This window comes from Pagrus major, chromosome 21 (genome assembly GCF_040436345.1).
Source record: "Pagrus major chromosome 21, Pma_NU_1.0".
NCBI classification, from domain to species: domain Eukaryota; kingdom Metazoa; phylum Chordata; class Actinopteri; order Spariformes; family Sparidae; genus Pagrus; species Pagrus major.
The window spans coordinates 2266363-2291387 of NC_133235.1; the positions used below are offsets into that span (position 1 = coordinate 2266363).

The 25025-nt window shown below is 40.5% G+C and overlaps 1 protein-coding gene across 1 annotated transcript in view; it reads left to right on the forward strand.

Moving 5' to 3' along the window:
* The window catches only part of rab2a (RAB2A, member RAS oncogene family), a 47040-nt gene extending 22248 nt beyond the window's left edge, over positions 1–24792 (forward strand). Inside the window, exons 4-8 of the mRNA XM_073490631.1 lie at positions 3973–4055; positions 6225–6317; positions 11065–11176; positions 19609–19677; positions 23734–24792. Coding sequence (XP_073346732.1) covers positions 3973–4055; positions 6225–6317; positions 11065–11176; positions 19609–19677; positions 23734–23829 — 453 coding nt within the window. The 3' untranslated portion in view covers positions 23830–24792. The remainder of the gene's footprint in view (positions 1–3972; positions 4056–6224; positions 6318–11064; positions 11177–19608; positions 19678–23733) is intronic.
* Positions 24793–25025: the final 233 nt, after the last annotated feature.

Here is a 25025-nt window from a genome sequence, read left to right on the forward strand (position 1 = left end):
CACCTTTTTCATACAGACCAAGAAAAAGTGGTTTGGAGAAGTGTGTGTCTTTCCCAATTCTTACAGCTGCAGTATTTGTGTTTAATCAAATTCTAACTTACATAGTGTGTTTCCAGTAACTGCCACAGTTACTCGCTGGGACACACTTTATTAATAAGGACATCCCATCCCGCTCTCAAATGTAAACTTCATGGCTTAAGAAAAAAAAAAAGTTGGATCAAGAATACAATATTACAGTTACAATCAGATGACCGTTATAAAATTGGCTCAGTCAGGAGCTGAGATGAGTTAATATAGCGATTACATGGACTTATCTTAAAACACAAGTATACTGTACATAAAAGAGGCTAGTTTAATTTTTTAGGGAAGAAAAAGATTTCACCATCTGTGGCAGTTCTGCCATAATTATGTCATGTTTGAAAATTATTTATAATATTCAGCATTAATTCGGCTTAATATTTAATCACTAACGTGATGTTCAGTACAAAATCAGAGTAGGCTACATAAGGACTTTAAAAACAGATAAAGTAAACACCAAGTTACTTAAATGATAAACTAAATAATATTAAATAATGACTTCATTTTAATTGCAGAGCTCTCATCTGGCACTATTCAATATCTGGTCGAACAAAATCCACCACATATTGAGGCCATTCATTGCTTGAAATGTACTGATATTACACTGAACAAAAATATAAACGCAACACTTTTGTTTTTGCTCCCATTTTTCATGAGTTGAACTCAAAGATCTAAAACATTTTCTATATACACAAAAGAACCATTTCTCTCAAATATTGTTCACAAATCTGTTTAAATCTGTTAGTGAGCACTTCTCCTTTGCCGAGATAATCCATCCCACCTCACAGGTGTGGCATATCAAGATGCTGATTAGACAGCATGAATATTGCACAGGTGTGCCTTAGGCTGGCCACAATAAAAGGCCACTCTGAAATGTGCAGTTTTGCTTTATTGGGGGGGTCTGGGGGGGTCAGAAAACCAGTCAGTATCTGGTGTGACCACCATTTGCCCACCAGAGCTGTTGCCCGTGAATTGAATGTTAATTTCTCTACCATAAGCCGTCTCCAAAGTCTCACAACCGCAGACCACATGTAACCACACCAGCCCAGGACCTCCACATCCAGCATGTTCACCTCCAAGATCGTCTGAGACCAGCCACCCGGACAGCTGCTGCAACAATCGGTTTGCATAACCAAAGAATTTCTGCACAAACTGTCAGAAACTGTCTCAGGGAAGCTCATCTGCATGCTCGTCTTTCTCATCGGGGTCTCGACCTGACTGCAGTTCGTCGTCGTAACCGACTTGAGTGGGCAAATGCTCACATTTGATGGCGTCTGGCACGTTGGAGAGGTGTTCTCTTCACGGATGAATCTCGGTTTTCACTGTTCAGGGCAGATGGCAGACAGCGTGTGTGGCGTCGTGTGGGTGAGCGGTTTGCTGATGTCAACGTTGTGGATCGAGTGGCCCATGGTGGCGGTGGGGTTATGGTATGGGCAGGCGTATGTGATGGACAACGAACACAGGTGCATTTTATTGATGGCATTGTGAATGCACAGAGATACCATGACGAGATCCTGAGACCCATTGTTGTGACATTCATCCACGACCATCACCTCATGTTGCAGCATGATAATGCACGGCCCCATGTTGCAAGGATCTGTACACAATTCCTGGAAGCTGAAAACATCCCAGTTCTTGCATGGCCAGCATACTCACCGGACATGTCACCCATTGAGCATGTTTGGGATGCTCTGGATCGGCGTATACGACAGCGTGTTCCAGTTCCTGCCAATATCCAGCAACTTCGCACAGCCATTGAAGAGGAGTGGACCAACATTCCACAGGCCACAATCAACAACCTGATCAACTCTATGCGGCAAATGGTGGTCACACCAGATACTGACTGGTTTTCTGACCCCCCCAGACCCCCCCAATAAAGCAAAACTGCACATTTCAGAGTGGCCTTTTATTGTGGCCAGCCTAAGGCACATCTGTGCAATATTCATGCTGTCGAATCAGCATCTTGTTACGCCACACCTGTGAGGTGGGATGGATTATCTTGGCAAAGGAGAAGTGCTCACTAACACAGATTTAGACAGATTTGTGAACAATATTTGACAGAAATGGTTCTTTTGTGTATATAGAAAATGTTTTAGAGCTCATGAAAAATGGGAGCAAAAACAAAAGTGTTGCGTTTATGTTTTTGTTCAGTGTAGTTTGTATAGAATGTGTTTTTTAAATAACAAATTACTTTTATTTTAATGAAATACATTTCTCATACAAGTATTTTGTTTTTCATTTTGATATATTTGATGAGCTAGCATTTGTAATTTTTAACAAGATTCTTGTTGATGTATTTGTTTCCATCCCTGATTGTCAGTTAATACATTTTTATTTGACTAAATAATTAACAGTGATTAATCATTAACATCCCTAGTTGCCATGTTTGATACACGCCCATTACCTGCTGATACATAAAAGCACCTAATTGCTTGAGACCTCACATGTAGGTGTTGGGACAGACCCGGAAAAAGGATGTAATATTCTGAATACTGGGATTTCTGCACATGCAGTTATCAAGATGACCAGCAGGTGGAGTTAGCGCTCCGTGCAAAGACAGAGCAAGAGGAAAAAGGCCTACAACAGTGATGTCAGCGCTGCTTCTTAAAACTCAGACCTCTGCAGGTTTTTACATCCCACCAGCTAGTTCACCTGGTTGTCCAGTTGGTGTATATAGTCCCTGGTTAGATGGTCACAATGAAAACCAGCAGGGCTCATTGATGCATACAGGACTCGTACAATACACCACCATCACCACATGGGTGGAGAAACCAGTCGTGTGTGTGTGTGTGTGTGTGTGTGTGTGTGTGTGTGTGTGTGTGTGTGTGTGTGAGTGTGAGACATGTATGTGTGTTCCTGCACACAAGCATGTACTGTAGGCCAGATGGCAGACAGACACAGTGGTCCCTCTCTTCACCCTTATTTATCATTGTTTCACTAATAGAATTACTGACTGCTTGACTGCTCCCTGAATGACTGATTGGCTGTTCCAGAGGCCATCTCAGTGGCTGACTGACTGACCATCTAAATGGGTTTCTAGCTGACCAACTACCTGGCTGACTGGCTTGGTGACTTAGTGGCCGACCGCTTCATCTGCCAACAGACTGGGTTCCTGGGTGACAAACTGTCGGCCTCTGAATACTGAATGATTCACTGACGGACTGTCTGGTTTTTCAGATGAGGTCAGAGCAGTGCAGGGCTGCAGCTGCTAGGATAGAGTGCTGTTTTGTTTTCTACTCTTGCCAGGACCAAACACAGACAACATTGTTGCTGTACATTGGACGGAGACAGAGGATGAATAGACATGGCGGGGTGGGGGTAAGAGTGATAGATGGTGAAAGTAGTGATGGAAAGAGATGAGGGCCAGGGTTTCATAGAGAAAGAATTCAAAGATGACTGATGCAAGGAAGAGACAGTGAAGGTGAGACAGTGAGGGGTAATACTTGAAGGGGGGGTGAATAAACAAGGTGACCTAGTGGGCTAAACACACAGCTTTAATCCATATGCCACAGCTGATGCCATCTTAATAGAGAAACTGGGAGGTTTGACACATAAGGAGAGAGAGAGAAAGTGATTGTGACAGATAGATGGAGAAGGAGAGAGATAACTCCATTGTATCCAATTACAGGCTCTGCTCTGTCCTGTCCTTACCATAGCTGAGTGAAAACCAAGAGCCAGACTCTGCCAGAGAATCAGGACTGGTACAGATCATGGATGGGACTAGACTACACTACAGGACCGGCAGGGGATGACTTGTAGAAAGATGAGGCTTTTAAAGCCTGACTCAAACTCCAGCAGAATTGGGGCTGTTAGAAAACCAAAGAATTGTCAATGGTCATTTTAATTATTCAAATTTAAAGTTCTGTTTATTTATATATGTATGTGTTTCTGCAGGCTGGTCAGGAGTCATTCCGGTCCATCACCAGATCTTACTACAGAGGAGCAGCAGGAGCACTGCTAGTCTATGACATCACAAGGTAACATCCAATCAGACCGACCTGACCAAAGTTAAAAGGAACAGTTCACCCCAAAATGTAAATGCAATCGTTATCTACTCATCCGATGCTGGTGGAGAGTCAGGTGAATTTACTGTAAAACCCCAGAAATGTTTTGTGGACTAAGAAACTTCATCAAAGTTTCCATCACCATGAGGGTGCATAGATAATGACTGAACTGTTCATTTAAGAACTTATTAATACCCCTAATTCAATTTGTCCCATTATCAGCATCCTTCTCTTACAATGAACCGTTTCTACTTACAAGTTGTAACTATGTTGTGAAAGCACAATAGTTTAGATTAGCATGATGTTTTTGAGTTTTTAGTAATTCAGTGGCTCTGTACTTAGGCACAGCGCTGCATTGAACTGCAGTGTGCCAACATCACAATGCTAATTTGCTGATGTTGAGCAGGTATAATGTTTATAGTTTTCAACATCTTAGTTTAGCATGCTAGCTAGGGCTGCACCTAACAATTAATGTCATTGTTGTTGAGTAATCAGATTTGTTATGATGTCTATAAAATTTCAGAAAATGTTGAAAAATGTTAAACAGTGTCTCCTAAACGGCAAGAAAATATTCACATCTATGAATCTGGCAATTAATTTAATTGTTGACAACTAATCAATTAATCGATAAATCGTAGCAGCTCTAATGTTAGCATGCTAATGTTACAGCTTAGGCTGTAACATTAAGTTAAGATGATGGAACTAGACCTAAAGTTAGGAACCACCCAAGTGTTCACAGTTGATCTTGACAGGCATGATGTGTGAACATAGTTTTGTGGCAATCCACCCAGTAGTTGGGAAATTCATGGTAGGAGGAGGCTAGAGGAAAAGTCTGGGGATCACTAAAGTCATTCGAGTTTATCCTTTGGGAACCATGTATTCAATCTCATGTACATAAATAGCAGGAGCCATTTTACTTTGTTGCCTTCATGAGAAAGAGGACAAACAACTAAGTTTAATGTAATTTAAGCTGCTGTTACCACAAGGACAGAGAAGACAGCCCATAGATGTATTCAGAAGATCACACAGTGAGTAGCTTTTTCCACAGACGTAGTGACATAGTTACGTTATGGGAGGAGTAAAGCTTACATGTGCGTCTTGTTGAATAGGTTTAAATGCCACCTCCAGAGGTGGAATGGATTTTGGATACATATATAGCTAGCTTCTTTGGGATAGGATAGCTGCACAAGATGCATGAAGTGACTAGGTGTAAATGGGGTATTAGCTGCCTGTCCTCAAAAACCCCACTAGCACCAGGTTAGTCTCTCAATCCATTCAATGCTGTGGTCCACAGAAAAATATATTGATGATTACAGCACAGATTGACATGAAATTTGTTATTGATCTTCATGAGAGGTTGATTAGTGATGTTCATGACCCTGTGACCTTTTGTCCAGCACTGCCATCAGGTCAATATGTCCCCTGCACCAGCTTCCACTATGTCAAAAAACAAATGCAAATTTTCTGTGGATATTCATGTTCCCCAGAAGAAGGATCCTTGGGGATTTACCTACATCTACCTAATCTGTAAATGCACTCAGTCTACTAGGTCATCTTAATACGATTATTGCTGGGCACAGTGAAAATTAGAACTGCCACTTAGGTACTATAACGTAGGTAAAAAAGGACAGTGCTAATATGAGCTAATAAAAACTTCCTGATCTGCAGTAATATTGTATAAACTAAGGCAAAGGTTCATGATATCAGTAGCTTAGAACCAAGAGTAACCAAGTGTTTGTTTTAATCCCTCTGGGTGTACTTTTATATTCTTGCATATCCCACAAGTCACAGTTGTTCTGCATACGTTGTCACCCTGTATATTGTATTAAAAACAAAGCAAGTGTTATTGAGGCCAGATGTATTCTTTAAATAAATTTACTGAAGTAGAAGTAATTTTTGGGAGATTTCTGAGAGAGAGTAACAAACTCGTCAAATCTGAATTCTGATGATTGTTGGAGAAACGGGTCAGATAGTTATTTCTGTATGTCATTAACATCGCAAGAGGAAGCAACCAGCACATCATTAACCATCAAACAAGGGAGAGTAAAATCTGATGATGTGTAGAGGGAACAGGTGCTTCTTTGATCGCTGATATTTTCTGTGTTATCAGTGTAAAACTACATTGTGTGCTTGTTTTGACAGAAGGGATACCTTCAACCACTTGACAACCTGGTTAGAGGATGCTCGCCAACATTCCAACTCCAATATGGTCATCATGCTTATTGGCAACAAGAGGTGAGATCCTTCAGGAGCAGGACAAATTGTTGATGTACTTATGTATGACAGGACCTAACCATCATTATGCAGTGTGTGGCAGCCATCAGTAGTGCTGGTTAGGAATTTGTCGTGTGTGTCTGTGTGTGTGTCTGTGTGTGTGTGTGCATGGATTAAAGTTCTCCGTCCCTAAGACGGATTTCCGTCATTCAGACTTCACAGAGGCGACTTATGAGATCAATGTAGATCAGAGGAGAACAAGTGTTGGCTGATTTTTTATTGACAGATCGTCACACTCTACAGCCAATGGTATCGTTAACAGTGTGTGCTCGCCTGACCAATGACAGTGTAGTGACCCACACAGGGCGGGATCTCAACATGGAGTGGCGCTAAAGTTTAGCTGCTTAGCTAGCAAGGACTCGTCGCGCTGCTACGTTATCAATTAGTTTTTGAGTTTAGTCAGCACGTGAGAACTCGTCTGACATGGAGAGTCTCCTGTTGTGTGCTACATGTGTGAAATAACAACTATAGTCTGGACTTTGTCTGGAGTGTATCTGTGTAAACGGCTTCATTCAGCGTCTCTCCCTCCCCTCTGGCACCGTGAGTTACCATGGTTACAGGAACGCCCTGAAACTTTATAATGATGATCAATAAGAAGTTTTTGGTTAGTTTGACTGTACAAAATCATGAATGTTGCCTGATTGTAGCTCAATGCTTAAATCTTGTATTATAACATATAGAACAAAGCCTCAGAGCTTCTTTGATTATTAACAGTATGTTAGTGATGACAGAAAGGTGATAACTCGCCATCAGACTGACAAGGCTGCAAAAGTTGCGATAAGAGGCTCACTTTAAACAATATTATTATTAATAATGATAATAATAATAATAATAATAATAATTGATGATGATGATGATGATGAGAAGAAGAAGTAGAAAAATAGCGTACTGAAAAGCTCTGTAGATGGTTGATTATTTGGAAGAGTAAAACGTGGAAAAGTGTGAATAGAACAGCTGTTCAGATCATCCTCCTGTAAAACACTGTTGGTCAAATGTTTACACTTGATGTCTGCATTAGAGAACATGGTGTGGGGTGAGGCTGTAAATCTTATCTTATTTTTTTAGCACGTGCCAAGTAAAATGCCCTGTAACATGTTTCATAAATTACAAATTGGGAATATGACTTGGCTACAGCTCGAAAAAACATTTCAGTCAAAAGATTTTTTTTTTTGCTTTAATCCATGGTGTGTGTGTGTGTGTGTGTGTGTGTGTGTGTGTGTGTGTGTGTGTGTGTGTGTGTGTGTGTGTGTGTGTGTGTGTGTGTGTGTGTCTAAATCAATCACTTAGTTCTACACTGATTTAAATACACCATTTAGTCAAACACTCTCTATGCAGGTGTGTTAATTATAGGTAACAACAATCTGCACACCAGGTACACCCCAATAGGGGGAGCTGCATACTTTCAAGGAGAGCACAGGTCCACACAGGGTCTCATACAAATGATCATAACAAAATGGCACATGTTTGTATCACAAGAAACAGGCAAATGAAATCTCCTCATTCCTTAATTCCCCATCTATTCTATTCTATTCTATTCTATTCTATTCTATTCTATTCTATTCCTTTTGGAATAAGGGTGTGTCGAGAATCCAATACACTTCTCTCCAGAGAAGGATTGTGTCCGTGTTACCACCACTCCAAGGCGTCCTCAATGTCCGTATAATGTAGTTCACTCAAACTATGGTTATGACTATAAAAGTGCCTAACCACCAATGATTTAACATCGAAATTATGAATAGAACACATGCTCACAGATCCTGGTTTTTAGTTTTGTTGTGCCTACATAATACATTACATTACATGGGCATTGTAACAGGTAAACCACAGATGTCGTATTACATGTATTCTCCCACCCTGACCTTAACGTTGACACCTGACTTGGGATGGTTGAAATGATTCCCCTTAATCATGGAATAACAGTGTACACAATTATGGCAAGGAAAATTACCACTGGGGATCTGAGACAAAAAATGATGAGTAGGCCTCTGAGGGAAATCTGATTTCACTGAATAATCCTTCAAATTACAAGTTATTTATAATTATAAATAAATATATAGGTAATATATTTATTACCTCTTACTTTAAAATTTTCACACAAGATCTTCTGGAGTGTGCCACTAAAAAGATTCGTCAGAATTGCAGATACGTCTTATTCTTAATAGCCTACTATATTGAATACTTCTGTAACTACTGAACTGTAGAAAAGTATTTCTGTCAGTCTCCTTTTTATACACTTCAGTCTAAAACCAAGTACCCTCTTTTTTTCACCAAAACATCCAAAAATTAAAATATCAAGATCATAACACAATGTGAATTTTATAGACTCTATTCCTAAATTAATGAGAGTATGACTTCCTTTAAATCTTTGGTATTTCCACTCCAGATGAAAAATAAGTCATCCGTGTATGTCCAATAGCTTTTGCTGAACTTAGAGTAGAAATTGTTATTATAAATTCCAAAAATAAAGTCCAACTCAAACTCCCCATAAATAAATTTGTATTATTTGGAGCTTCTGGTGATCCCATGGCAGAGCCTCGCAGTTGAAGATGGTATTGATCTTAAAACATAAAATAATTTTTTGTCAACACCTCATCGGTTAAAGATAACAAAGACTCTTTGATATATTTACGATATTCTGCTCTTTGATTCAAAAAAATAGTTCAGAGCTTCAAGACCATTTTTGTGAGGTATACTGGGGTACAAGATGGAAACATCCATAGTACATAGAAGGTCATCAGAAAACGGAGCCGTATCAAACTCATTTGGCCTGGAAAGAGGGACCAGGCAGGGCTGTCCACTGAGTCCGTTACTGCTTGCAATTTTTATCGAAGCATTCAGTCAGGGGATTACTCACAATAATAATATAACAGGCATTAAAATGCTAGGGCAAGAAAACGAAATTTCCTTATTTGCGGGTTACTCTACTTGTCTCACCCAGAGTGTTCAGTTTTGAAATTGTTGTCATTTTTAGACGTCTTTAGCTCTGTATCAGGATACAAACTGAATATTTCACAGTCCCAAATACTAAGTTTCAATTATAGACCTAGCCAGATCATCAGCTCCAAGATCAAATTAAATTGGGATCTGGATCATATTAAATATCTAGGAGTAAACATCCCATAAGAGCTAACCAATTTGTATGATTTAAAGTTTAACTTGTTAAGCCAAAAGATAAAGGAAGACATAAGGAGGTGGGATTTAATCCCAGTATTAAGTTTTGAGTCATGGATTGAGTCGGTCTGAAGGTCTGCCTGAAGGACTATTATATATCGGCCCAACTGAAGATTTTGTATTGTTGGTGCAATCGTGATGACCAGACGAGATGGAAAGAAGTTGAAGAGAAGATGTCCGGAGCTGAACCAATTCAGGCTCGTTTAGGGGATACAAGACTTTTTAAGAATTTAATGGAAATAGGTATTAAATGGATTAATTTATCTCTGAAAATTTGGCTAAATGTTATTAACAGAAATGGTCTGTTTGAAGAGATTAAGGTTCTGAATTGGTCCCATGACCTTGATTTTATCCCAAACAAACTGGATGCGAGTTATAAGGGATGGGCTCATCGAGGCCTCTCCTCATATTGTACCTTTTTCAATCGGGGGACACTGAGTGACTTTCAGGGACTGAAAAGACGACACGGATTAAATAATAGTGACTTTTTTAGATTTCTTCAGGTACGTCACCATATAAAAGGCCTTAAGTTGCAGATTGAAAGGGCATTTGAAAATATCTTATTGAAGGTTCTTATTAGTGCCTGTAAATCAGATTCAGGGCTTAAAGTAATTTCAAGATTATACAGAGCTCCTCAGGAGGTTAAGTTAACAAGCTCCACCATATAAAACAAAAATGGGAGGGGAAACTAACAGTTGTATCTCAGAAGAAGTTTGGAAGGAAAATTGTTGCATGGAGGGTGTTTGGCTGGAAGAGTGTTTTTTATTACACCTGCGCAGAAATCTCATCACTCAGGCAGCTCCAGCTGCTGGAGGAACTGTGGCTCCCTGGAAGTCGACCATTTCCACTTGTTTTGGGCCAGTCCAAAAGTAAATGCGCTTTGGCGTATGATTTATTCAGAATTAGTTACTATATTTGGGACAAAAATTAAATACAAATATTAAAAACAAAACACTTATTGAATCCTAAATATCGCTGCTAGAAAAGCAATTACAATGAAATGGCTCCAGCCAGATGCCCCATCTACAGAGAACTGGTACGATATTATTCATGAAATCTTCATAATGGAAAGAATTACCTTTTCAATGAGGCTCCAGGAACACAAATTTGAGGAAATTTGGAAAAAGTGGGAAATGCATATTTTCCCGAAACACCCTTCTTTTGTTTAAAAAAAAAAGTATTCATCTCTGTATGACTTGTCTATATTTTATGCATTTTCTCAAACTCAAGACACCCCATGTTCTGTCTGTTCTGTTTCTCTATGAAAGGACATATCTAAAGATGAATATGGAATTGTTGTCAAGATGTGAAACCAAATAAAGGAAAAGATGTCACACATGTCCACATGACAGTCTTTCAACTTGTTCCACCATATTTTTATTCATCATCACTAATTTGACCCTCTCATGAGGCCCGTTTCAGACTGTCTTGATTTCATCCCCAAACTTCATAGTAGGGTCTGAGTTCAGAGGAGTATGCAGATCACTTAATTGTCTTTCAATTTCTTCTGGACTACATGTGTGTTTGTGTGTTTTAGTGACCTGGAGTCGAGGAGAGAGGTGAAGAAAGAGGAAGGTGAAGCATTTGCCAGAGAACATGGCCTCATATTCATGGAGACCTCAGCCAAGACTGCCTCTAATGTAGAGGAGGTAACAATACACACTCACGCAGTACATAAACTTAGATATAACTTATATGTATATATGTATATGTATATGTGTATATATATATGTATATGTGTGTGTGTGTGTGTGTGTGTGTATATATATATATATATATATATATATATATATACACACACACATATATATCATTATTATATCTTTGTTGTTACATTTACATGAATGAATATGAAAAATGTGAATGTGACTTCAGGGGCATATGGACGTTCCGACAGAATTTTTCAGTAAGATTGCATTATTTGGATTTATTCATACGTAGCCTTTATTAATACTTAGAGGCTTACAGACTCTAAAGGACATAGCATAGCCCACTAGCTTCAGCACTGTAGTACTTGCTGGTTGCTGGTCTTACAATGACAGGTGATTCTGACATCAAGTCAGGTTTTTGGAAGGGAAAGTTTGGAAAGTCTACCTGTATTACAGGACACATTTCATTAGGCACTGAAAAGGAAACTTGTAAAACACATCAATATGAATCAAATAGTAGGCTAATACCAACTTGTCTCTCAGTGGGGTCGTTTTGTAATCATGATGGCCAAACAGTTGGTGGCCGTAATAGGGAAGTACAACCAGGAAAAGTAGAATATATAGCTGCTAGCTTGAACGCTACATGAGAGGTTGATGTGTGTGGATCTTTTAACCTGGTTATATGATGATAATGATCGATAAAAAGGTAGGGCCTTTTAAGACTCAACAATGCAGTGGCCCACCAGGATTTGTCCCAGTGTGGCAGACGGTCAGTCCACCACTGCACCTGTTCAAATATCAGGACACAGCCTGACACCAAACGCTGTTTGGACTGGATGAGATTTCTTTGTTTATTTCCTTCCTCTGCTTCCATGCTGGGATGTGGACATGGTCAGGCACCACGACAGCGCTGCGATGGACAACTGCGGTCATCAACAATCTAACTCTGCACTCGCGTCAGGGGGAATGAGTGTGCCAGTTGGTGCTATGGGCACTCACTAATCTCATTAAATATCCATTCGGGTGTCATCCTTCAACTGTCGTGGCCTGCATATGGGCCAGAGTTCAGGGGATAAAGCTCGCAGCATGGTTGTTGACAGCCTTTTGGAGAACTGTGACTATGTATGCAAGAGACATTGGAGACTTGGAGAAACTGAGCTCTTTTAATGATGATTTTCTTGGTACTGGGGAGTCTACAACTGACCTTGGGATGGGGATAGGCGGAGGTAGAATTCCAGGAGGTTTTGCTATTCTGTGGCATAAGAAGCTGGACTCACTGATAAATGCAATCAGGCTGTGCACTGATTGGTGTGTTGCAATACAGTTTACTCAAAAATACAAGGAATTCATTATTTTGAATGTGTATACACCCTATGAGTGCCATCAGAATGATGATGAATATCTGAATAGGATTGCCTTTACCAAGCCTTTTTTCAAGACAATACTTGATTTAGTATTTATGTTATTGGGGATATGAATGTGGATATCACGTGGCTCAGTTCTGTCAAGATAGTAATTTTATTTTGTCAAGCAAAGGCCTGGCTCACAACCTCATGGTTAGACCACTGCATTAGCACAGCTGATTAGAACCACTGATCATATACCTTCTTTCTTTGACAATACATGTTGAGCATCAACCTATCTGGAAATAGAAATGGAGGGAATACAGAAAAACTGGACTGCTCAACCCTCACAAAAGAGGACATGTAAGCCTATTATGCATGAACAGAAAAGTCGCTAAGTAATATTGATCAATTTAAGTATATGGTGTACAGCTATAGGATTTTCCAAGGTCCCATGAATTTATTAGAAGCTTCAACATGATTTTTTTTTTTTTTACATGACATGAACTCAGGCTGTTGGGTGTATTGGTATGGAATGACAAGTAATAAAAAGGCAAGGCGGATATTAAGGCTGCAATTTAAAATTATTTTCATTACAAATTAATCTGCTGATTATTTTCACAATTAATTGACAAATAGTTTAATCTATAAAATGTAAAAAAAACAAAAAAAAAAAACGATTGCGAATCACAATTTCCCAGATCATCTTTATTTACTGTCATAAATAACAAAGGAAAGCAGAATCCTTACTTTTAAGAAGCTGGAACTAGCAAACATTTTTGCTTCAAATATTAAATGATTTATCAATTATCAAAATAGTTGGCAATTAATCAACTAATTGATTAATCAACAAACTATTACAGCTCTTCTTAATACTAAAAAGCATTGTTGCCATATAAATTGTTGTTTTGCATGAAAATGCTTATAACAACAAGTTATCTATTACATTCTTCTGTATAGATTAAGTCCAAGAAAATGCAATAAGTTGAAAAAATACAAGAAAATGAACAAAACGGTGTCAAATTGATACATTATAGAGAGCAGTGGTGGCCTTCAGATTTGAGAACGGTTCTGACCCCCTCCTCTGGGGCCATAGCCCTTTTAGCAATTCTAAGGTCATGACTCCCGACTCTCGCAAGCAAACCCCAACCCTCAATACATTTTTTACTAGCTACCAAAAAACTAATGATTAATTGAATTTATTGAATTTGAATATACATCTAACCATTCAGTCATATTCTCTGTATATGTCCTTATATGATTGTCTTTAAAGCCTTAAACACACCTCCAGTCAGTTTTTCTTCCTGTCTAATGGTCAACGTCCTCTCTCAGACAGAGAATGGGGCGTGGTTAATAGTCATACATCGTTAATACCATTGCAACCAGGCTGCCATTCAGGCAAGATCAACAGCAGCAGCATGGATTAGTGATAGCATCAATATTAGCACGGACAAACAATAGCATGAATATTACCAGGTATAGTGATAGCTGTCACTCAAACAGTTCTTGTGTATTGAGGAGCTGTAGAGGTATTCATGGTCAAACTATAACCGGAATTGTACTTTTACTGCCACTTGACAACTTCTCTACTAAACTTTCCCCTCTACTCGCTAACCGCTAACATCGGTCTGTTCGGAACACAGTCACTGTAGCTATCTCTCCTTCTCTTGCTCGACCACTCACATACTATACACTGTCCTGTTAAAGGAACCACACTGCTTCTATAACCACTAATGGAGGATGACTATAGTCATACATCATCATTCCATATTAGCAACAGCCTAGATTTAGTGACTTTGACAAATCTGTACAGATATGTAGCACGTTAGCACACCAATGATAGCATTAAGCTCAAAGCTCTTAAACATCCTAAAGTTAAAATCATTATAAGTTATAAGATGTTCATGTAATTAGACCCCATTTGTGACACAACCATTCCCATGCTGGATTCATAGGAAATGCTTTTTTAAAAAAACAGTGTGTGTAACTGTAGATAGGAAACTGTCCGAAACCCCAAATTCCTAAAGAAAACCAAGGTAATGACAGTTGGTATCCTCAATGGTGGCAGTAGCCCTGCCCTCCTCGTTACCACCACTGACATGCTGTCTGTCATCAGGGAAACTGAATGATTAACCAACAACAAAACACACAATAACAGCATCAGTCCAGTGTGTTGCTGGTTGTGTATTATGAATGAAATATTAGTCCGTGCACATTGAAAGATAAATGAACAGTGGCATCTTAAATAATAAAAATCAAATGAATCTTTTTTGTAAACATTCATCTTATCCATTGTAGTAGTTCTGTGTTAAACTGCTTCCCTCTCAGTTGACTTGACTTTTTATCAGTAGCATCATGGATCACCATGCTGGAGCCTAACCTTGCCCGCTCCACATTAGCATCATGAAGCACAGTGAGCTCACTGCTCCAACCCTCGCAGAGACGCACCCCTGGTGTTGTTGAGTGTAATGAATGCACGGCCTTGTCCTCGGGGACCCCTTTCTCACTTATCCAATCACATAAATAATCCCATCCTACACTGCACAGCATGACAGCCAGGGGCACTGCAGAGAGTGTGTATGTGTGTGTTTGTTTACATTGATTTTTTTCCCTACCCTCTATTGCCTGGCCTATATCATGCAAACACACACACACACACACACACAACCACTGTCGAGTAGCTCTCTGTGGGGTTAAGTTGAGGGGGAAGTGTGTGTGTGTGTGTGTGTGTGTGTGTGTGTGTGTGTGTGTGTGTGTGTGTGTGGTATGATTAATTTGTCTCATTAGTGTCCTCTGTATCCTCCTGATACTGCTTCTCTCCTCCCTCCCCTTCATTTCTCCTCACTCCATCCCTCCTCATCCCTTGACGTCCATTATTTGGTCTTTACCTCCCCCACTCTCTATCAATTTTTTCCTCCCCCTCCTCCAGTATTTCTTCCTCCCCCTTCTCCTCTGTATCTTCCTGCCCTCTTTCATTCATTTCTTCCTCAGCCCTCCTCCCTTCCTCTCCTCCATCATCTCCCTTTCTCTCACCAGCAGTATATCAACCAGTTACAGTTCATACATATTCATAACCTCCACCCCACCTCCCCTCAGCGACATCCAGCAGCCAATCAGGGTGCTGGGTTTGTCGTCAGGGTCTGTGGGTGGACACTGGGTTGATTGGATGGTCCTCAGAGAGAGAGACAGATGGAGAGAAATTCCTGTACGCATCGTCTTTCTTCATCCTTTCTTCTTTCCATGCATCCCTCCTTCCTTCAGAACTGTTCCTCAGCCGCTACTCATTTCTGGTCTTTTTTCTTTATGTGGTTTTGTTTTATTTAATCTTTCTTATGCCTAAATATTTTTTTAAAAATCATGCAAAGGATATGTTGAGCGATGTGAAGGAACGAGGCATTGTGAAGTGTTGAAGTAAGGAAAGAGGACAGAAGTGAGTAGGACAGAGTGCACTGGAGAGCACCCCTGGGCTCCTCAGTCTATTTTAGACTGGGTGTCAGGTAGAAGTTCAGGACATACTTTCAGTTCTTAAAGGCCTCCACTGTTTGAGATCTGTTGTGTCAGATCTTTACTTGATCTCATTTACTCTTCAGTTTAGACCCTTGAGACACAAATACTAAGAGACTGTTCCAGGAGACAAATGCTAACAGACTGTTCCAGGAGACAAATGCTAACAGACTGTTCCAGGAGACAAATACTAAGAGACGGTTCCAGGAGACAAATACTAAGAGACTGTTCCACGAGACAAATGCTAACAGACTGTTCCAGGAGACAAATGCTAACAGACTGTTCCACGAGACAAATGCTAACAGACTGTTCCACGAGACAAATGCTAACAGACTGTTCCACGAGACAAATGCTAACAGACTGTTCCACGAGACAAATGCATGGATACCACAGTCAGAGGCAGGTCAACCAGGGAACGTAATTCCACTTTAGTCTAGCAGCTCTGATCCGTGTAGTGCTGTCAGGAAGCTATGTGTGTTGGTTTTTTGCTCAGATCTTGTCGTTGCAACTGTTGACAACAAAAAAGTAAATCTGTTTTGAAGGGATTCAACATCTTCTAACAAGGTCTTCAATCATATCACCTAAACTTAGAAAAGCTCAGGGCTTAGGTAGTGTTCAATGAAGAGTTTTACTTCTAAAGTAGTCTTCATCTTCTATATTTTCCTTGATGGATTTCCTCGTTTGAAAAAGAAAACTGGGAAAGGAGAAGATACGTCAGTGCAGCAGCAAGTGAGAGCCTGATTTCCAAGAAGTAAAATTAGTTTGTCAAAATATGAAATACAAATTTTGCATTTATTTATCAAAGATGTCTATTAAAGTAAAAAGATATCAGAGCTAGAATGATAAATAGGCCAGGCCAATATTAGCTTATTGGGAATGTATTGGTTTTGGCATATATGTTGGCCAACAAGTAAAGTTACAGAACAGAAATACTAAATGAGGTTTAAGGTAATTTAGTAAGTGTCACCGCTACCAGGGCTCCAGACGAGCTTCTATCACCACTTTGAAAAACAATTGTAACTGTAGGGAAGTGAGTTTGATTCCATCCCAAAATCAAAATGTTTCTTTTCTTTATTGTTATCATCTATTGTTGTTAGTTTGAAGTACTTGCGTACAAAGTACTTTAACATTCAAACAGTACTCAGTTGATGTACTTGAGTACATTTATTTAGTGTAAACTTGTTTTGTCACATTAAATACCAGTTCACTGTTTATCACTTCATGTTCGTCTGAACAGAAACTTTTAGTTCTGTTGTCTCTGAGCTCTATTAACTCCATTAGCTGTTAGCTCTATCACCTCTGTGATCTGATGGCTCCATTAGGCTGGTTTCAGACCAAATCCAGCGGTGCGGTGAAAAATCAGGTTTCCCATTCATTTTAATGGCGGCAGTCCGTGTCCACAGACAGCAGTTGAGACACACTCAACTTTTGGAGAAACACAGCCCAGCGTCTTGTTGCGGTGGCCAATGACCTAAACTGGCCATCAGACTCACAGCATGAATTACAACACACATGAATTACAACGCACATGAAACCACAGTGGATTGTAAGGTAGTGTGTCATGTCTATTCACTCAGTTTGGCATTGTGCACCAGTTTAACACAAATCTGAGGATGCCAACCATCACTGTAGGACCAGCATGCTTCATCTACTGTGGCAGAGGCAGATTCTAAACGGAGCAGAACGGGTCAGTAGCTGGGCTGTTATTTAGCATACAGAGGGAACACAACAGAGGTTTCTTTGTGTTATACTTGTGATGACTCGGTTTGGTCTTGTGCCCCAGTTTTTAAAACACATAGTAGTGATCCGCCTCGCATCCTGATTGTTAACTGTTATTTTTAATCCGTCGATGTGGACAAGCGATCACTAGTAGGACCAGTATGCTAGTAACACAACAACATAGCAGCCTCGCCTTTCAGCAAACTGATCGGCGGGGGTTCCCAACTGGTCACACACACGGACCATGGAGTGACACTCCCACACTGCTGCACAAACCTGCAGCGTTTCGCAACACAGCTAGATTTGGTCTGAATAGATCCTAAGCCAAACACACCACAGGACTGCTGCCCAACAATTGTTGAGAGCATTTTTTCCAACACTAGCGCTCCCCTGCTGCTTACGTGGATTTGTTGTTAGCAACGCAACATCATCAGGGAAAAAGTAGGTCTTGCACTGACCGGCCCATGACAGTATCTTTAGTAACGGCATGAGAAAACGCGCTTAGTTGTACTTAGCGCTCAGTTTAGTGAGTCATTTGCCAATGACTACATTTCATTTCACACTCAAAATAATGGCATACATGTCCGAAGTCCTAAATTATAGTAGTATAGTTAGTCTCCAAGTTCACTAATTATCCATTCTATTCTATTTATCTTAATATGCAATGAATGGCGCTTTGTTTCTTTTAGTTGTACTTACATTAACATTTTGTGGTCTTCAAGTGCTTGTGGTAAGACTTATTTATACACACACACACACACACACACACACACACACACCTGTTTCACAATGCCCATGTTTAGTTGTCGTCTGTCTGCAGGCTGTGTATTTCCATTGGCACAAATTGTTCATGCAGTGCCGTTCAGGCCCGAATTCTTAAATGTGTAATATCTTGGCATCTTAACTGCAATTGATGCATCTCTATGAAATATTTAAGAGATCAGTTTACACTTTGAACAATGAACAAAACTGACAGTGATAAAACACAGTAATAGGTTACAATTTTCAGCAAGTTTTAAGATTCTGTAAGATCATTTTCATAGCATTTTGATATGACTCTTAAACAGTAGCCCCATTCACACTGCCGTTTGCATGCGGGGATCCTGCGCCAATTCTCCGCATCTGCCTCTGTGTGAAAGTCTCAGATGCGGCGAGAGGTGAAATTTCGCTGCCCCCAACCGAGACTTCAGTGAACTTTCCCCCAGAAAACAGCCTCCCTCCCCGCAAGTGAAAGAGTCAGATAGCGTCCTGTTGACTGATGGCAATTATGTAATTATGTAATTTAGACTGAAAAACGTAACTTTGTCACTTTCCAGGATGTTTGGTGGGTCAGGATCTCAATCACAACACATTATAACAGCATCCATATGATTATAAACAGTCAGCAGGTACATGTTTAGATTAATAGGAGGACACCGGGGAAACACGTTGAAAAACACACACGTCATCATCATGACGTGTCCCGTCACACCTCCTTTGGAGCCGCGGCGCCGGCTTTCTGTGTGAATTACACTCTGGTTCGTCTTTTACGCCGGAGCTGCTTGGCTCTGTGTGAACAACCAATGGCGGAGAATTGGCGATAATGCGGCGTCTGAAAAGAGCTAATAGTTACATGGGATACATAAAAAATCTTAAAATTGAAGGTGTTTGTAGTAAAGCAGAGTCATGGTTTAGCCTGGTTGTGTTCTTATTCAACATCTTGAACTTGCATTGGAATTGTTTTTTCATTCTTGATGATGTGTGGCTTCTTTTCTAAAAACACTTTCATAAGAACTGACCAGTCTCTTCTCATCAAGGTCATCATATAAATGTGAATTGATTCTCCTTTTCTCTTTCTGTCTTTTCCACTTCCTGTCTCTATGTTAGGCTTTCATCAACACAGCCAAGGAGATCTATGAGAAGATCCAGGAAGGAGTGTTTGATATCAACAATGAGGTGAGACACACTGCTCTCTCTCCTTTTCCTTCCTCCTCAAACCTCTCCATTCTTGTTCTCTTTTTTTGGCTATCCTCTCCAGTATTCCCGTCTTTGTTCTCCTCTTTTCCTTTCCTCTTTCTCCTCAGTGTGGTTTTGCAGCAGTGTGTGTGGTTTGCCACACTCCCTCGCTCCTCAGAAAGAAGGGAAAAACCCTCTTCTCTGCTTTCTTTGACTCCAGCCAAGCAAAACTCCCTGCTTTCCTTCTCTCCCTGCTTTATTTTCCACTCGTTCTCCCGTCACTCCTCAGGTCTCTCCCTGTCTCTCTCTCTCTCTCCTTATCTCACTGTCTCTCTGACTTTCGGCATCTTGCCAGCTCATAAATTCCTCACATCCCACAAGGCCTCAGTCATTCGGCAAGAAAACAAACTCTCAGCCAGCCAGCCAGCCAGTCTGTAGGCTGTCTATCCAACCAGTCAGTAACAACAATTCACACCTGCGCTCACCTAGCCTTAGCAACCCACATGAAGGCCGGTTGGGTCAATGACCCACAAGTGGCCCTAACGACTCTGAAACTCAGAGCTCACATGTGTCCTTAATGACTCTGTAAGGACACTCCCACACAGGGTTTAAGAGCCTGCAGCTCCTCCAGTTAGTTAGAACTGAAGAATGAGATGACTGAGAACCTTCATCAACAACCAGTCAGTGGATTTGTTATCCAGTCAACCAGATGATTATCAACTCAGTGAAACCTGTGAAACCTGTCAACAAGTATGCAATTGTCAGCAACTGTTAGTCATATTATTTCCACATTAAAATAGTTAAATCCAGAAGCATATTTTTTATGTGAAAACAAAGTGCATCTGCAATAACATCTTGGTTTCATAGAAACAAAGATGACTGTCCACACAGACAGGCCTGAACAGTAGGAACAAGGCTGAATCTCTTCTGTCATCCTGCTTTGGTCAACAAACACATTTTATGATTTGCAAAATCAATATCACTCCTGCAAGATGATTTCAGCTTTTCTAGCATAAACGGTGCTATTTTGCTAGCTATAGCAGAGCATTATAGTTTCTGCAGTAAACTAAATCGGTACCTGCAAACAATATTAAAATATGATTTCTGGAAGATGTTAACTTACAGTAAGACTTGCTTGCATAAAAATTATGTTTTCTCAGGCAGCTGCCTGCCTGTGACTGTGTCAGTAATCAAACCAAACAGCCAATCAGTGGTCATGGTCAGTATTTAAAGTCACCAGTCAAAGGAGGGGAGACATTAGCCGTTGTCTATTTTGTCCCCACCTCAAAAATGTCAAAAGTCAACTTGACAAGCAAGCAAATGTTGATCAGCTGCACGCAGGTAGGTAGAGTGGAGCTAAACACTCATCACAGCCCCGCAGACATGCTGCCTCCAGAGGATGATTTTCTACTTGCAGATACTTGCAGTTTGTGCACTCAGATCATGTGCGTGCAGTTGTTTTTTATGTGCTCGCTGGTTAAAACAATTAATGCTTATGTCTTTGCATATGTAGCCTAAAATGTATGACCCTACACATCACAAGTGCTGACTGCTAAACATGGATTTGTTAGTAGCTAGCTAGATAGCATAATCACAATTACAAATCTCTTAATGTTGAACTGTTTCTTCAACAGGTTGAATTAGCAGACGTAGGGCATAGCACATGAAATACTGAACACATCTGAAATGTGAGCAGTGATTCAGACGTCTGAACTAGGGCCAGGCTAAAGTCACCTTTAGTATGGATTTATGATCCAGTCATCCAGATGGTTATCTTTGGAAGAAAACTGTTATCCAGTCAGAAACTGTGACGTAAATTGTGTCACGGTCCACACAGACCATCCTCATCCAGCCCCAAATTTGGGCCTGTACATGTGTACCATAAGTGCCAGCAACATGTTAACACGTCCATGAATTCTGGCAGCCACTGTAGTACATAAACAGAACCATGTGTGCGTCGCCTGTCTGTGTTACCATCTGTTTTGGAGTGTATCTGGCCCTTAAGCCAGCCAGCAAGTACAAGTGTTAGTCAGGCAGGTCTGGAGGCAGCCAGACACTGAAAGTTTCTGTGTTTAGTAACAGTAAGACGAAGTGAAGGCAGGCCGGCCGGCCAAGGCTCATCAGCTGACTGAGAGAGAGAGGGAGAGAGAGCGGGGGGAAGCCCCACTAGAAATGTTGGCAGCCACTATGAGAAAACACTTACACACATACTCACACACACACATGCACACACATGGCCTTAGCTCAATAAATGTGATTTAAAGGCGTACAGTGTTTCCCAGAGGCACTACTTCTACTGAGTGTATGAGGGGGAGTTTCACTGAGAGAGGGAGATGAATATATACAGAGGGAGAGAGAGAGATGAAACACAGAGAGAGAGATGAAAGAGCTGTGTCTCTCCACCACCCACCTGCCTGCCTCTCGCTCTCTGCTTCTCTTCTTTTATATTTACTCTTTTTTCTCCTCGTGTCCTTCAGTGCTGCTGGTGTTTCCTTTGCCTTTGTGCAGCACAGCAGCACCTGTTGCTTCCTCTATGATGTGATCTAATAGGAGCCCCTGCAGGCACTGTGCAATGTTAATCTCACCATGAAAGCAATGACACACTCATTCTTCAGTGGTTTTATGTCTCTGTGCTGGCGACAGCAGTACTCACAGCATTATGTTTCTGAGTTGTCCATCCATCCAATTCTCCTGAATGCAACATGTCAGTAACACCTCGAGGGAATTTCTGCAAATTTTGCATAAACATCCACTTTGACTTAAAGATGAACGGATAATAATCTGATGGTCAAAGGATGAAGGTCAGGGTTCACTGTGACCTCACAAAACTCAATAATTCATACACTAATAATGACGAATCTATCAGGATAAAACCATGAATGACATTTATATCCAAAAGGTCAACTTCACTATAACATCTTAATATTCCACAATAACACATTTCTGTCCATTATTCAACACCATAACTCAGGAACAGAAGGGAGATTGTTACCATATTTCACATGTGGTCAGATTCAGAATTGGTGACACCGGGCCCAGTACAAACTGTGTGTGTAGAGATGTTCTGTGCTGCCGGGTTTAACATGTGTGAAGCATCCACGTTCTATCAGACTCAACTTTATTGATCCAACATGTGAACAGGTACAAGGAGTTTGACTGTTTGTCTTGGTGAACTCAAACACTAATAGATAGCAGTGGTCCACTACAAGCTAACTGCTGGTACTGAGCTATGGGTGGTTGTCGTTGCACCATGTGATGGTGCTCTGTATCAGTCCGCTGCTCTCTCTAAGTTCAGACGGCGTGTTTCTCAAATCATTCACTGGAATCAAACATGTCAACATAGTGAGAACTTCCATTTGACCAAGAATTACACAACGATCCACTGATCTATCGTTACTGATCTATCGTTACTGATCTATCATTGACTCCTGTAACACTGTTGGACTCATTATGGACTCATTTAAAAACACATGATCAAAATGGACAGAGCAGAACCAGAGATACTACCTCTTTTATTCCACAAATTCTTCTTCCCTTCCAAAACCTGGTGCCGACACTACCCACAATGCAATGTAACCACTGAGGAACATGACTGGAGGCAGTTCATCAGATTACATACAGCTTCCTTTGGAGCCACAAGAGTCTTCATTATACTGTTTTCACATATGAAACAGTACTCTCCTGTAAACACACTTTAATGTTTAAAATTGGTGGAATTACCTTTTAAAGATCGAAGACCAGACAACAGCATTTTTACCATTTTGCAATATTTCTGAAAAATAATTAGAACCAGTCGCAATTGTAGCAGAACTTTTTGTAGGAGGAACATTTTATGAAGAACTGTAGAAAACATTGTGGTATGAAGAGTAAATATTTCTCCAGATCTCCTTTACATACCAAAATATTCAGCCACTCCTCACCTGTCGCAATCTGTATTTTCTTTATAATAGTAATAAAGGAATATTGTTGCGGACAGTTGAGGCGTTCATTATTCTGTAGGCAGATTTTTCTCAGACCTAATTTCTGTCTTCTTTGTGGTTTTCTGTCTGTTTCCAGGCTAATGGAATTAAAATTGGACCCCAGCATCCCACCACTAACTCCACACTGTCCGGCAGCCAGGGAGGCCAACAGGCTGGAGGAGGCTGCTGCTGAAGCCTCTAAACACACCTCCCCCCCTTCAACCCCTCCTCCTCCTCCTCCTCCTCCTCCTCCTCCTCCTCCTCCTCCTCACCCTCTCCGACCCTCCCTTGCGTTTCTACAAAACTGTCCAGGCTCACAAACAGTTTGTTAACCTCTCTCTCTCTCTCTCTCTCTCTACTGCTCCAGTCTTTCATCCATCCATCCCTCCCTCTCTGTGTCTTTCAGCCATGTCTTTTCTAAGTCTCTCGACCGTACCTGAAGTTCTTGGGGACATGTTCCCATAAATCAACCTGACTTCCCACAGGCTTATGAGGACAGAGTCAGCTTCACTCGTAGATTTAGCCGACATATTCTCAAGTTCTGCACCTTTTCTGTTAGATAAGTGATTTTAATCTTTTTATTTAAAAAACACCAGAGCTGGAATATGAAGAACTCTGTTCCAGCAGTTAAATTTACTCATTCCTCTTAATTCATGAGGATGTTGTTGAATCATAAAACAAATATATCAGCAGTGACAGTGAGGTGACTGTGTTCAGACAGAGACAGGACTGTGGGTAGAAATTTAACACTCTCTTAACAATTGACTATGTGGAATATACCACGGGCTGTGTTGTGCCTATACACACATCTGTACATGTTTTTAAAGAAAATGACGCAGCACATTGATAGCAGGACATGTTTCTACATTTTGAGTCAGTCTTCATCCTGTGCCTGTGTGTAAAGGGATGATATTGGTATTCCAGTATGTCACTTTGTGAGGTCACCCTGTATCTTCTGTCCATACAAAGTGCAAATTATGTTAGTTTGTGCTTCCTTTCCCTATTTTCCGTCATGCTGTTAGCTCTGTCTTTGTGTCCTTTTTGTTGACTTGCAGATGATTTGTATTTAATGAACACTACAAACTGGTTGTGGCTTAAAAAAGTGTTTTAAATTGTCTGGGGAGAGAATAAAAGACCAAACTGTTGAGTGTGAAAATTGATCCTTTTTGGAACGACAGCAGAGAAAAACAGGAAATGTAAAGAAATGTTAAAGAGGTGTAGAGCAGTGGCTGCCATTATAAAGTTAAAAAGTGGAAAATTGGAACTCAAGACTTCTTTTTGTTATTTGTATTTATCGTGCACACTTCTGTGTATATATGGCTCTTAAGGTTTCTGTAGCTGTTGTGGCTGTTAAAGGTGAAGCTGAGCATGCTGTTGTGGTCTTGTAAT